At 42.3% G+C, this 15,543-nt stretch overlaps 1 protein-coding gene across 1 annotated transcript in view; it reads left to right on the top strand.

Annotated features, from left to right (window-relative positions):
- CDH23 (cadherin related 23) overlaps positions 1-15,543 on the top strand; it is a 375,051-nt gene that overhangs the window by 175,701 nt on the left and 183,807 nt on the right. The window contains exon 13 of the mRNA XM_083364767.1: positions 11,090-11,202. Within this exon, the coding sequence (XP_083220893.1) occupies positions 11,090-11,202 (113 nt within the window). The remainder of the gene's footprint in view (positions 1-11,089; positions 11,203-15,543) is intronic.

Below are 15,543 nucleotides of genomic sequence, written 5' to 3'. Positions count from 1 at the left end.
CTTTCGATAGGTGGGATAACATATCCTTCATTAGGGGAAGGGGGTACAGATTACATTCACTAATTGTGTTCAAATTTCTATAGTCCACAACCAAACGAAAGGACCCATCCTTCTTCTCCCTGAACAGAACCGGGGCGGCCACTTTGGGTTTGGCAGGCTCAATAAATCCTCTTTCTAAGTTTTTCTTTATGAATCTCTCCATTTCTGCCATTTCCCTTGGGCTCATGGCATACATCCTGGGTTTTGGGAGTTTTGCCCCAGGTTTGAATTCTATGGTGCAGTCTGTGGGGCTGTGGGGGGGAAGCTCATCTGCTCTTTCCTCACTGAAAACCTCAGCCAGGTCCCTGTATTCCTCCGGTATCTCTGGTAATCCCTTCTCTTTCCCCACTGCTGCTGTCTCCTCCCTCTGGGTTGGGCGGGTGCTTTTGGAGTCTAAGTTCTTCTGCCCCCCCTTTGGGAAGTTGAGTTCTGCTGTCCTCCAGTTTATCCCGGGGTTCCATTTCTTCAGCCATTCCAGTCCTAGGATCATTGGGCATTCCATGCCTGGGGCCACTATAAACGTTATGTCCTCCTCATGGGGCCCCAGTGATAGGTGGATTGGTAAAGTGGCTAGGGTGGCTGGTCCTCCCCCTGCTATTGTCCCATCTAATTGACTAAAAGAGATTGGATGTTTTAGCCTCCTCACTGGGATGCTCAATCTCTCCACCAGCGTTGGGCTGATAAGGCAGCGGATGCACCCAGAGTCTATCAGAGCTTTTATTTTGGCTGCTTCAGGCATAGGGGAAGCTAATATAGTCACTGTCTTAAGTATGGCTGGAAGGGGTCCACTTACCAATGGTTCTCCCTCTGAGCTGTCTTCCGAGTTGTCCACCGTCCCTGCGGTGCAGGCCGGAGTCCAGTCCCAGTTCCTGGCAGGAATTGTGGACTCTACAGCCTCTGTCCCCTTCATGGAAGATTCTTTTGTGTTGCCTTGGGGCTTCCCCGGCTTCTTGGAGGATGATGCCTCTGGTTTTCGTGGGGGGGGGGCTTTTGAACGACATTCTGCAGCACGGTGGCCCTCTCTCCCGCAGTTGAAGCAACTTGTTGATTTTTTGGCTGTGGCTGGTGGTTTTTCCCCCTCGCGTGTTTGCTCAGGTGGCAGGCGGCCCCATGGTTTTCCTCTGCGGTGTCTCTTCAGTAGGTCTATTTCCACTTCCTCCGCCAGGATGTACCAGTCGTCGAGGTGGGGTGGGTCTCCTCGAGGCAGGCAAGCATCATACAGGTCGTAGTTCAGACCGTCTTTGAAGTGACTAAGGAGGATGTCTTCTGGCCAGTTCAGCTTGCTGGCAATGGCTCGGAATTCTTGGGTATAATCAGCCACTGCTCGCTTGCCCTGCCTCACCGTTTTGATTCTCTCCCGGGCCTTACGGTCAGCCAAAGGATCCTCGAACCGTCGCCTCAAAGATGACATGAATCGGTTGAAGTCGTTGAGTTCTGGGGCGTTGGAGTCATGCAAGTTCACCACCCAGTCTGCAGCCGTCCCGTCCAGGGCAGATTGCACAATTCGGATGCGTGTTTTGTCACTGGGGATGTCCCGACCGTACTCTTCCATGTAGCTGAGGACTTGGGTTAGGAAAAATCCCAGTCGTGATGGCTCCCCCTTGAATTTGACTTCCAGGGGCGGGAGTCTTTGGCTGGAGCGTTGTCTGCGCCGTGGCCGGTATCGCTCCTCATACTGGTCCCCATCTGTGGTTCTGGGGGGGGGGGTACTGCTGAGGCAGCAATTCCTGTTCCATTGGATGGCCCCGGGGTTTCAGGTGTTGGATCCCCTCCGTTACCTTTCCAGTTGCGTCCCCAGGCGCTGCCTCGGTTGCGATTTTCAGCTCTCTCCTCCCTCAGTGAACTCAGGGTTGCTTTCATCAAATCAATGGCCTTTTCCAGGATTCGCTCCTCCTCGCTGGCGTGCAGGGAACTCTCCATCTCTTGCCTCCATTCCAGTTGGTGGTTACTACGCCTCAGGGTCTTTTCTCCCGAAGCCTTTTCCCATTCACTTTTCCTTCCAACGCCCATCGACCACCGGGGTTTTCGGTCGTACTGCTCCACCACTTCTTCCCCGGGGGAATATGCTGCTTCAGCTTCCCATTGTCTCTGGGATTCCATTTGGGGGGAAGACTCCCCCTCCATGGGGCTTCCCTCCTCTCTTGCTTCGTCGCCAGACATTTGTATTTGCTGCAAAGTCCCCCGGTAAGGTTTTCCCTTCCAGGTTGACTCTTAAAGCAGATTCCGTCTACTGTCAGGACCCACCTCAATCCACATCTTAGGAAATAAGAACTCTTGGATGCAAGTTTAGTCCAAAAGGAAAATGTTTACTAGGAAGGAATCGATTGTGGGAATACAAGACGGAATCTGACAAAGGTTACATTTCAATCCTATATAAACCATTCCCATTTCAGCCCCTCCCCTCATCCATTTGGTCAGGCTGTCGTCAGTTGCTAGGTGTCAGGTCCTTCCATGGGAAAGGGAACTCTCCTTGGTTTTATGGTTATTGCTTTCCTTTTCAGTTGTAAATGAAGATACAAACCAGATCTGTCTGTCCCCCTCCCTTCCCCCGTTAAAACATCCCCTGTTTGAAAATCGCTTTAGTAACCATCCTCTCCCCCCCCCTCGGAGAGATGGCAGAATCCCCAGTAATAGCATGTTGTTCTACCTATACAATTATGAAATGTGATATAAATGGATTCTGACACAAAGTACTAACACTAAGATAACAATATCCCTCTAAAATCTACTCATAAGCTAAACGGAACTTTTTAGTCCCATATTTATTCTGAATGATTGGTATAATTCTTATGAAACATTTGTGTTATATGAATGTTCAAATGGCCCAGAATCCAAAGCTACGTGGTTTCTGTAAATCAAAGTAAATTGCCTTAAAGCTCAGATGTATAATCCATTTTTGGAATGGTATGCAAGAAATGACCTACTCCAGAAAATAAAGCCAAGGCAAAATTATAATTTAATTTTAATTATTCAAATATAGTTAATAAGATCACTTCCCACATGTAATCATTTCTCACTGTCACATTAAAAATTACAATTCAATTATAACGCAAACTTTTGGAGTGGAACATGACATCCAAGGATTTGGGAGAACCAAAACAAGTTGAAACTATTACAATGCCTTTCCTGGGATTTTGTTTCATTTTCACTGTAAAATATGAACATTTCCCAAATCGTAGTGATTAGAAGTGGCATTTAATATTGAATACTATATTTGCCCTCTGTGGAAATCCAAAATAAATATCTGTCTGACTACCCTCCAACTGATCACATCAATTAAAGTACAGGCTACAGATTAACCTCAATCCAGTATTCTACTGTATGTTCTAAACTCCATAATAACTGACAATATATCTTGACTTCCTACTGGGTGACATCCTTTCCATTATATGAAGACAACTAACATGCCCATCAAATTCTTCTCTTCTAAAGACTAAGCACTTCCAACTTTTACAGTCTCTCTTGACTATGAGAACCAGAATAGAAAGGTGTTAGGGTATAACACCTATCTGAACTTGTCTTTTGTGTCACCAGTACACACAAAAATGGGACATTCATTTCCCATGCAGTATCACTCGGTTGACCTATCCCACTATTATACCTGCCACATCAAGTTGTCCAACCATATTCAGTTTATGATCAATTACTGTTCCATTATCTTTCCCTATGTACTATCAAGTCAAGTATCTCCCATCCTACATCTCTAAACTTGATTTTAAATTTCTTAAGAACTCTCATGTTACTTAGTCATTTTCTCCCCAATGTTCTTACTTCTTGCCATATCTTCTCATTTACGTATCAGACCAAGGGTAGCTGGTTTTCTTGTACCTTTTTGAGAGAAAAAAGGTTTCAGCAAGTTGGGTCATCAATGTTTTTGAAGGACCATGTTTTGCAGAGTATGTTCCACTAGGTTCATTAAATACCCTGCCATTACTCTATTACTATTTCATCTGAAAGAAAGTAGCTTGTGGAAAATATATTAAAGCATCAACGTAGAAACCAGGAGACTTAGTCCTAGTCCTGCCTTAGATACAAAGCTAGCTGGGTGACCTTGGGCCAGTCCCTCTCTCTCACCCCCTAGGAAGGAGATATTAGCAAAACACTTACAAAAAAATATTGCCAAGAAAATTACAAGGAGTTGTCCAGATAGTTGCCAGAAGACTTGAATAGAATAGAGCTGGAAGGGACCTTGAGGGTCTTCTAGTCCAGCCCCCTGCTGCAGCAGGCAAACCTATATCTCATTGGTGGTGAACCTATGGCACGCGTGCCAGAGGCAGCACTCAAAGCCCTCTCTGTGGCCACACGCCCCATTGCCCCAGGCCCAACTCCCCTCGCAGCCCCCTCCTCACCAGCAGCCCCCACGGAGGAGAGTCACCCCCAGGCGTGGCCCACGCGGAGCAGCGCAGCCAAGGACATGGCAGTCGGGCAGCAGGGACAAGACTCTGTCCTCGTGCATTGTCACATGCAGATGATGCTGTGGGGTGCGGGTGGAGGGTGTAGCCAACACGGTGCTACAGGGCTGCCTGGGTGATCTGCTGTGGTGAGCCATGGAGGCGGTAGGTGGCCCTGCGGCCGGACGGGGGGCAGGGCAGGTGCAGGGCAGGGGGTGGGCCGGTTCTTTAGGCACTCAGTGTCTAAAAGGTTTGCCATCACTGCTATATCATTTCAGACAAGTGACTGTCCAGTCTCTTCTTAAAAACCTCCAGTGATGGAACACCCACAATTTCTGAGGGCAGGCTTTTCCACTGGTTAATTGTCCTCACTGTTAGGAAGTTCTTCCTTAATTCCAGGTTGCTTCTCTCTTTGATCAATTTCCAACCATGGTTTCTTGTCCTGCCTGCCCTCTGGTGCTTTGGAGAATAATTTGACCCCCTCTTCTTTGTGATAGCTCCTCAAATACTGGAATACTGCTATCATGTCTCCCCTGTTTCTTCTTTTCTTTAGACTAGCCAAACCCAAGTACTGCAGCCGTTCTTCGTATGTTTTAGTCTCCAGGCCTTTGTTCATTTTAGTTGCTCTTCTCTGAACTTTTTCCAAAGTCTCAATATCTTTTTTGCAGTATAGTGACCAAAACCCGTTGCAGTATTTATTTATTTTATTTTATTTATTTATTTTGATTTATATACCGCCCTTTCCCGAAGGACTCAGGGCGGTTTACAGGGCATTTAAAAGAAAATCAATACAAACGTTAAAACAAATTTAAAAAGATTAAATAAAACCCTGAGAAAAATAAAACACCCAGTTAAAATTAAAATTAAAAAATTCTCAGCCTGGGCCAGAGAGCTCGAAGAGCCAGGTCTTCAGGTCCCGGCGGAATGAACAGAGGTCGGGGGCAGTCCTAAGCTCCGCAGGCAGCTGGTTCCACAGGGCAGGCGCACCCACTGAGAACGCCCTACCCCTGGGTGTTACCCGCCGGCAATCTTTAACCGGCGGCACCCTGAGAAGACCCTCCCTGTGGGAGCGCACTGGACGAAGGGAGCTTGATGCTGGCAGCAGGTGTTCCCTCAAGTATCCCGGCCCCAAGCCATTTAGGGCTTTATAGGTCATCACCAGCACCTTGAATCTCACCCGGAGGGCAACCGGAAGCCAATGCAGCTCGCGGAGTAGAGGTGTTACATGGGAGTATCGGGAGACCCCCATCACGACTCGTGCGGCTGCATTCTGTATTCCAGGTATGGTCTTACTAGGGTTTTATAAAGCTTGGATATGTGTTTTTGTATGTGTACACATACATGTATATATGATACTATGTGTATTGTTTTTATTTGTTGGGGTTTAAAATGTTCTTATTGTAAACCATCAATAGTTGTTAGAATTTATATACACAAGTACTTGTAGCAAACAAATAAATCTCTTTCGTTAATAGACCAAGAACTAACAATAGTTGACAGTACATGTTTTGTTTATTCCTGAGTTTATTTTATTCCAAATCTCTTTTCAACACTGCCAAGTTTATTCACTAAGATTTATGAGCAGATGTGTTTACTTTTAACACAAGTTAGTCTTCCTCCTTCTCCACTCCACCTGTTCTTTTCGAACAAGCAACATCCTTTACCTGTGGTACTCCAGACGTAGGACTCATTCCACCAGATCTATGTTATAGCTATTAAATCATATTTCCTTCCTGCACTGAGTTCAAGCCAATATTGCTTACTTCCCATATGCTGATCGTTAAGCTACAGACAATGAAGGCTGTGAACTTTGGGAGCCAATCTTCTCTCTGTGTTGTCACTGAATGATTTAATAGACCTCACTGCAGCAGAATTTTCTCTTCCTTCTATAGACCACAAATCTTTATCTGAGTTTTTTTACCACGGGGTTTTCATCTCCAACTCACGCAAGAGGCAATAAAGTAAAGCCCTCCAATCTCACTTCCAAATGCCTAAATAGGTATCATTCACAATTAGAAAGATTAGATTTTCACAAGATCTTATTAACCAGGTACATTCAAAGGGAAGGAACGGGTGAGGTTACAGAATCTTGTATGTACTTTACAATCCACTTATCTAGTGGTGGGATTCAAATATGTGAACAACTGGTTCTCTGTGTGGATACCACTTCCGGCAGTCCATTCTGGGCCTGGGCAACAAAAAATTAGCTACCAGTTCTGCCGAGGTGGTGCAAACTGGCTGAATCCCACCACTGCATTTATCTATAGATTTACTAGGATGAGGATCTTTTAGCTCTCTGGCTGATCACAGCTTAAGGCAATGAAGAGGTTGCTACTTGCTTTGCAGATACGGAAAGTGTCGCCCAGTAATATTTTGCAAACTACCATTCCCTTTCCCAGGCTCTGAGAAGTCCATTACACCCAGAGCTGCGTACATTTTTTTACCCTCCACTTTAAAGCACATTCCATTCAATTCTTCCATCCAGAGAATTTGGCTATTGGTTCCAGAAGCCAAATCTCTTCCATCAAAACCTTTTGCATAAGCAGGTATTTGCTTGTAGTATTCTGTTCCCTTTCTAGTCCTCTTCCATGACTCAGAAGAAGCACGAGAACATCACCTGAGCCCCCAAGGTTCTTGAACTCCCTTTCAAAATAGTCAGCATTCATGTGATGCTGTGGTAGCTATAATTTGTAATGATTAGTTACAATGCATTAGAAGGAACAATGTACAGTGTAGTCAGTAAGCCTTAGGAGTTGTTCTGTCATCTCCCACCCTTATCCTTGCTTCTGGCAAATATCACTAGCAGCTCTGGTTTGCACACATTTGTTACAGTTCTTCGCAGCTGTGAATCATTATCAGAGTTATTTTTTTTTCTTGCAAGGTATATTTGCATCTTTTCTGTTTTTCAACTGTCCTACCTTTTGTTCCATAACATTTCTTTTTCTCCCTGAAGCTTCAAAGCCTGTTTTTTTTTCTTCAAGGGCCTGAAAGCTGTTGATGAACACTACAAGTTGGTTCTCTGGGCTTACCTTTCTTCTTTGATTGCCTTCCTTAGCTTCTTCCATGATCTCTTGTCATGCCTCCTTTATTGGATCTAATACGTCTTCATCCTGTCTCATGGCTTAGTATGGTCTGAGTCCCCTGGCCTTTTCAAAGATCACTACAAGTTTGTACTCTAAATAAGTAGCAAATGGTTTACAGAGAGAAATATAAAAATTTCATAAGCAGGTTGCAATGAGCAAGTCTTGATTGTCCACCTTCATTTTTTTTTTTCATCAAGGCGCCACAAAAATTTATTTTCTTGTTAAATTCTTAGACCCTCAAGTTAGCCACCTACATAGAAAATTTGTTGGGGATTTTTTGCTTAGAGTCTCCTACCAAACTGCACTGACAAACACCTACTTACACTCCTGGTTGACTCACTTAGTGAGAGCTTCTTCAGAGACTGCCTTATATTTATTTATTTATTTATTTATTTATTTATTTATTTATTTATTTATTTATTTATTTATTTATTGAATTTCTATACCGAAGGACTCAGGGCGGTGTACAGGGCAATAAAAAACATTACATACAAAAGTTAAAATAAAATTAAATTAATTAAGCCCTAATAATAAATAATTAAAGAATACCCCAACCCCTTAAACCAGGCCGGCCTGTTCAAATAAATAGGTTTTCAGATCACGGCGGAAAGAGCGAAGGTCGAGAGCCATCCGGAGCTCAACCGGTAATTGATTCCAAAGGGCTGGCGCACCCACAGAGAATGCTCTCCCCCTGGGGGCCGCAAGCCGACACTCTCTGACCGACGGCACCCTGAGGAGGCCCTCTCTGTGGGAGCGCACAGGACGAAGGGAAGATGACGCCAGCAGCAGGTGCTCCCATAAGTATATCACTCCTACCATCTCAGGAGAAAGCACTCAGTCACCCACCATTGTCAATCAGCAGCTCACAAGACATATTTTTGCAGTTGACAGCCATTAGAGAACGGACTTCTCCTTAGTTAGTCACGCTCCCCCCTTTTTTTGTGTTTTCCTTCTGCTGAATTTAGGAACTTACAAGATTAGCCAATACTAAGAAGATGCTTAGTACATACAGTAATAGAGATTTTGTGCTATAGGGGGCAATGTTTCCCACACTTCTTTGTGTATTTCTTTATAAAGATACCTGTGCTTTAAGATCACCTGAGGAAGCGCACCAACAGGTCCTTGTACGAGTACTAGAATTATATCTTTTTTATACTGTCTAAATGTTCTGATGTTTGCTACCAATCCAGATATCATGTAAAAGAAGATTTATTTGTCAGAGATTTTTAATTTTACTTTTATAAATTTTGCTTTGAATGTTGTCATAATTCTAATCTGCTTCTCATCTAAAGTTCTAGAGAATTAGAGTTTCGGTGTTAATTTGATGTATTCTTTGTCTACTTTCAGTTTTATAATTTTTTAATCATTTCATTTTTACCCTGCCTTCCTCTTTTAAGGTTGGTCAAAGCCGCTATTTTTTTAAATTTTTTTTTGCAAACCATAAAGCTAACCTTGCTATATTAATGGTTGGTGTTATTTGTCATTATAAGTATCCTTAAAATATCCCTTGATCGGGCAGAGAGTAATAGGAGGAGAAGGAAGAAAAGGAGGAGGAGGTAGAGGGGGAGGCTAGGAATAGAAAGAGTAGCAGGAAAAGCAGTGAGAGTAGTAGTAGTATCGGTATTGTTTGTAAGGCACCCAGAGTTGCCTCTAGACTAGATGGGTGGCAAATAAATAAATAAATAAATAAATAATAGCATATTATTTATTTTATTTATTTATTTATTTGATTTATATACCGCCCTTCTCCCGAAGGACTCAGGGCGGTGTACAGGGCAATAAAATAAGAATACAGGATACAAGATTTAAAGTTAAATGATTGTGCCCAATGTAGTAAGTTAGTTAAAAATAATGTTAAAACCCCAAGCCCATCAGACCAGGCCGGCTTGTTCGAATAGATAAGTTTTTAGATCACGCCGGAAGGAGCGAAGGTCGGGGGCCATCCGTAGTTCAGCCGGTAAGAGGTTCCAAAGGACTGGTGCGCCCACCGAGAATGCTCTCCCCCTGGGGGTCACCAGTCGACATTCTCTGACCGGTGGTACCCTGAGGAGGCCCTCTCTGTGGGAGCGTATACGACGGAGGGAAGTTGACGCCGGCAGTAGGTGCTCCCGTAGGTAATCCGGACCCATGCCATGTAGGGCTTTATATGTCATCACCAGCACCTTGAATCTCAAGGTGTATTAGTAGTATTAATATTAATTTTGCTTTTCCAATTCTTATCCACCTATCTTTGGATGGGGCTTGGTATTTGAAGCCCCCTGTACATCTGCAAGCATCAGACAGCAGGGGCATAGAATCCATTCCATATCAAAGATGTAGTGCAGGGATAAAAAAAAATTAAAAAAAATGATCCGACTCTTCTTTCCTTGCCTATATTTTTCCCAGTGGCATTTTTTCAAGTTACAGTATTGTGAAACACTCTGGAAAAGGTGTGGTAGTGTTTTTGACGTGGCATCGCTTTCAGTCTCTTGCTCTGTTCTCCTGTTCCGTAGGAAGGGCGATGATCCTGCATGCCGGAAAGTGGAGGGTGGTGGTGGGGAAAGAGAGAGAGAATCTAAGAAGAACTCTGTAGGAATAGCATCGCTAAAATTAGCTGAACGTGCGCTGTGAAGGTGTGCCTAATTGGATGTAACTTTGTGGGCAAAGTGGAACAATTTATCACCGAGACATGTCCTTTTTTCTTTAAGTCCCCCACTGACTTTTTTTTCCCCAGACTCCAGATTAATGGGTACCACAGGAACTTGTGAGGCAAATGTATTTCAGTGAATCTTTTGACCTCTTGCAGTTCAAGATCAATTTTTAATCGTTTCCCCTAGATAATCTGCTGTGGACAGCCCCTTAAGAGTAAAGTGATTTGTGTTTGACCAGGGAATTGAACTTCAGCGTATAGGCTGAATATGGGGGCCCTGGGAATCAATGGACAGTTCCATCTTGGTTAGCCTACTGTACAAACAAGACAATTGGGCACCTTTCAGTTCATTATTGGAGCAGTAAGAGAGAAGATCAGGCAGAAACCTATTAAAGACGTATTAGGTACTGGATCACACCTAGATAGTTTTTTCAGGCACTTCAAACCTATAGACTCTATCGGGAGCTTCATAGCATCACAGTTAGACTGAATTTATAATTGAATGTAGTTGAAACATGGTCTACATACTGTATATTGACATTGGAGGTGCATCTGATTAGTAATCATCCCAATATACAATTGAACTGGGACCTCTTTCTCCTCAGCTCTCCTGGTTTCATAGCTTCCAGCGTACATCCTCTAGTTTCTCCTGATGGCTTTTATAGGGTTTCGTATATTTTCTTTCCTTCAAGTAGACCGACTTTTTACTTCCCGTTCAGATGCTGCAAAGTTGCAGCATTTTGTTGCTAATGCCTTCTTTCTTAGCAATTGCAAGGTGTAACTTATGTGACATCATGAAAGGTAAAAAGTCAACCTTCCATGTGACTGCACCACATTGTTCTCTAAGCTTAGGAAAATAATTTGTAACTTAAGATGCCTTTTGAGCCTCTGTCTTCCGATTTACAAGCTCTTATTTCCTTTTTCACTTCCCTCTTTATCTACTTCAGGGGAAATCACCACCACATCTCTACTGGACCGGGAAGCTAAATCAGAATACATCCTCATTGTGCGAGCCGTGGATGGTGGTGTTGGTCACAATCAGAAAACTGGCATTGCAACTGTAAGTTTCCCTGCAGTGGCTTCATTTGATGTTTGTAATATAGTTATGTATCTAAATTCTTTTAGCAATAATTGGCCTTTCTATCTTGAACAGAACTGTTCTTCCTTGACTTAGAAACTTTCAGATGTCCACCTAGTCAGCAGTTTAAGAAAAGAACAAAAAGTTGAAATGTTTTGCAGAAGGCTTGTTGAAATGTCATCTCAACTTGGTTTCCCATATTAAATTACTATATGTCGGTATAGTACATCAAATGTATCTTCTGCATATATTCAGTAATTGAAGAATTTACTATTCTGTTGATGACCTTTTTTGTCATTGACATTTTAAGCCAGTAACTGAACCTTAGTATTTTTCCACAAAAACTTAACATAGAAAATTTGATTTCACCATCCTGGTACATTTAAAGCAACCCAAGAGTCCTTCCACTGATTTTTTTTTAAAAATAAGGGGGGTGGGGGAAAGGCTGAGTATAAGGGACTTTTCTTAAGATGTTATTTAGTGTATATCACTTTTTAAAATGGAGGAGGAGGAAGAGGAGGACAGGATGCAGTATCATTTGCAAGATATGGCTGAGATAGTCATTTTCTTGTCCTTTTTCTGTCATGAAACAGTTCTGGTCTTCCATTCTCCTATTCATATCATTTTTTGTGCCTAACAGGAAGCTACAAACAGGAATAATTAGAAAGATTATAGAATTAAGGAGATATTGTTGGATGGAACTCAGACCAAAATTACTCCCTATCCAGAAAAATTAGCTCACCCATGTTTGGGGTGAAGTGATTTTTCCGCTTGTTAAATCCTTTCAAACTAGATTAAGATATTTCTCTTCCTGTACAGTGTAAGCAAAATGCCAGCATTTGGATGTCTTTGCAGAATTATTTTGAATTCACTACTTATATTTTTATAATTTTTCGTTCAACTCATTAGAGGTTTTCTGAAGCTGAGAATTTTATCTTGTCAGAACAATGACAAGCCTTCTGTGGGTTGACTTGGCAATATAGAGTTCTCGATTTTGATTTAGGACATCAGAGTTTGTACTGTTGCTTTATTATTAAACTTTCTAGATTATTTTGGTCAGTTATAATTCAACTGAGTCAAACCCATATTTTCAGTTTCAAATGAGGTGAAAATTCTGTATATGTTAACTTCTGCCTCTTAGAGCATAAGGATAATCAGCATGCCAAGATATTAGTGTAGTAATAATTGTTTTATAATTGTTATTTGTTCTTCCCTCTCCTCCTTTTTCTCCCTGGCTTGGAACGTGTGAGGAAAATACATATTTTAGGCCACATTATTTAGTTTAGTTTAGTTTTAGTTTTTATTAAATTTTTATACCGCCCTTCTCCCTAGGGACTCAGGGCGGTGAACAGGGCAGATAATAAAAGTACAAAACTACAAAAGTTAAAATAGAATTAAATTAATGCCCAAGATAAAACAGTAAAATATACAAATATTTAAAAACCCAAATTAACTCCCCATCAGGCCAGGCCAGCTTGTTCAAACAGGTGGGTCTTTAACCCGCGCCGGAAGGAGCGGAGATCCGGTGCCATCCGGAGCTCCACCGGCAGTTCATTCCATAAGGCCGGGGCGCCCACAGAGAAGGCCCTCCCCCTGGGGGCCACCAGCCGGCATTCTCTGACTGGAGGCACCCTGAGGAGGCCCTCTCTGTGGGAACGCACAGGGCGGAGGGGGGTTGACGCCGGCAGCAGGTCTAACATTTTAATTAGAGAAAAAAGCGAAATGACAAAAAAACTTTGCAAAATTAAGGAAATATTCTCATTTGATCTGGTCTGTCTTTTGCCATAACACTTTCTTTACCATACAATGTTAGAAATTCCTTCCCCTTTCTATTCTGTATTTATTTTATATTTATTTTCTTTTTTTTCCTCTCTCTCTCTTGCTTTTTATCTCCTCCTCCTTCCCAGATATCTTGTAAACCATCAACAACTGCTTTTCGATCAGGTCACTGCCCTTAGGCATGCATCTAATAGGAATTTTAAAGGCTTTAAATAATTTAAAGGGACAGTGAGAGATCAAGGCAGCATGTTTAAGCATTTTCTTTCTTTTTCCATTGCAAACTGCTTCCATGATTTGTTGTGATGTCTATAGTTTTAGATGTGATTATTATTTTATTGGCTATTCGGTTGCATTATCTTAAATATATCTAAATTCTTTTGCCTTGGGTTTCTTTTGTGAATTCTGTAGAAAAATTCATTCATAGTGTCATTCCTGTTTTGATTGTAAGTTTATAAATAAAATGCTGCAAGACTGAAAGAATTTTTCTCCTCCTGTCCTTTTACTCTCCAGAAAACTAGAAAGATCCCTTCAGAAATGTTTTACACACACACACACACACACACACACACCTCTTGTGGATTGAGATGTCTTTATAAGACAGTTGTTCGATCTGTGTCTCTTTCTCCTCTTTTCCAAAGTCATTCCTACATACCGTTACACCTTGTATATTGTGACATTACCAGCAGAGTAGTCCTCAACTTATGACCACAATTGGGTCATTGCTCTAATTTGGTGTGGTCAGAAAGCAACTTATCACATGACCAGGCCCTATTTTAAAACCATTTTTACTGCTGTCATTCAGCAAATCCAGCTTCCCCATCTGATTTTGCTGGTCAGAAGCTGGCTGGGAAGGTCAGCAAGTTGTGATCTCGTGACTGCAAGACACCACAACGGTCATAAATGCAAGCCAGTTGCTGAATGCCCAAATTGTGATCATACGACCTTGGGGTGGTGCGATGGTCACATCTTTGAGGACTTATTCTAAATGACTTCTTCTGAGGCTGTCGTAACTTGGAATCCTCATTAAACAGTTGTAAGTCAAGGACTACTGTACATACTACTGGACTTTACATACTAATAATGTAATGAGGTTTACCTCATTAAGATAGAAAGCACAGGATCCTGCAGATATTTCTAATTCCTGCAGGCACAGCAACGCAGATTGGGCTGAGAGGGAAAAACAGAGTCATCCAAAGTGAATTATTTATCCCCTTTCTGGTCAAATGGGAACTAAAATCTGTCTCCGCAGTTCATGTCTGACTGTCTCACCTTTCCAAAGTAAGAATAGCCGGGAAAGGCCCTAACTAGTAATAGATTCACTTTTTTTCTTGCTCATCACTGTCCACAGCCAGGAAGACTATTTGAAGAGGGAGTTTCAGTTGTGCATACCCTGAGAATACAAAAGATCCCGATCCCTTGGTTTAAATAAGGCTATTTATCATTTGCTACAATATTGTTACAGTGATTGAGGGGTTAAAGAAGAATTTGTCCATGTCAGCATGCACATTTTGGTGAGCAGTTTAACCTTGAGACATCTGCCGCTGGTTGAATTCCTCCTGAGTGCATTGTGTTCTCCCAAATTAAAATAGCATTTATATCTATTGTGCTTCAGCATTATGATTCTGAGGAATAAAAGGTTGTTCTTACCCTGAACCACAGTACTTTCTACAATGAACAGGCCAATGTTCTCATCTAATAATTCAGACAGGACAAGTGGTATGGGAACAGTAGTCATGGGAGGCTTTCGTTCTTCATTTTCCATTTCTACTCGTGATAATGAATTCCCTGGACTCCAAAGGAGATACATAGTACAGTCCAAGCAGTTACCTCCTGTTTGAATAGAATAGAATGGAATGGAATGGAATGGGAATAGAATAGAATAGAATAGAATAGAATAGAATAGAATAGAATAGAATAGAATAGAATAGAATAGAATAGAATAGAATAGAATAGAATAGAATAGAATAGAATAGAATAGAATAGAATAGAATAGAATAGAAGTCTAGTCCAGCCCCCTGCTTGAGCAGGAGAACCTATACCATCTCAGACAGGTGAACGTCTTCTTGTTGTTGTTAGTTGTGAAATCGTGTCCGACCCATCGTGACCCTATGGACAATGTTCCTCCAGGCCTTCCTGTCCTCTACCATCTTCTGGAGTCCATTTAAGCTCACACTTACTGCTTCAGTGACTCCATCCAGCCACCTCATTCTCTGTCATCCCCTTCTTCTCTTGCCCTCAACCTTTCCCAGTATTAGGCTCTTCTCCTGTGAGTCCTTCCTTCTCATTAGGTGGCCAAAGTATTTGAGTTTCAACTTCAGGATCTGGCCTTCTAAAGAGCAGTCAGGGTTGATCTCCTCTAGGCCTGACCGGTTTGATCGCCTTGCAGTCCAAGGGACTCACAGGAGTCTTCTCCATCACCATAGTTCAAAGGCCCCAATTCTTTGGCACTCAGCCTTTCTTATGGTCCAACTTTCATAGCCATACATTGCAACTGGGAAAACCATGGCCTTGACTATACGCACTTTTGTTGGCAGGAGTGAATGT

Source organism: Vipera ursinii (genome assembly GCF_947247035.1).
Source record: "Vipera ursinii genome assembly, chromosome: 5".
Lineage (NCBI taxonomy): Eukaryota > Metazoa > Chordata > Lepidosauria > Squamata > Viperidae > Vipera > Vipera ursinii.
This window is presented reverse-complemented; position numbering and strand designations above follow the sequence as displayed.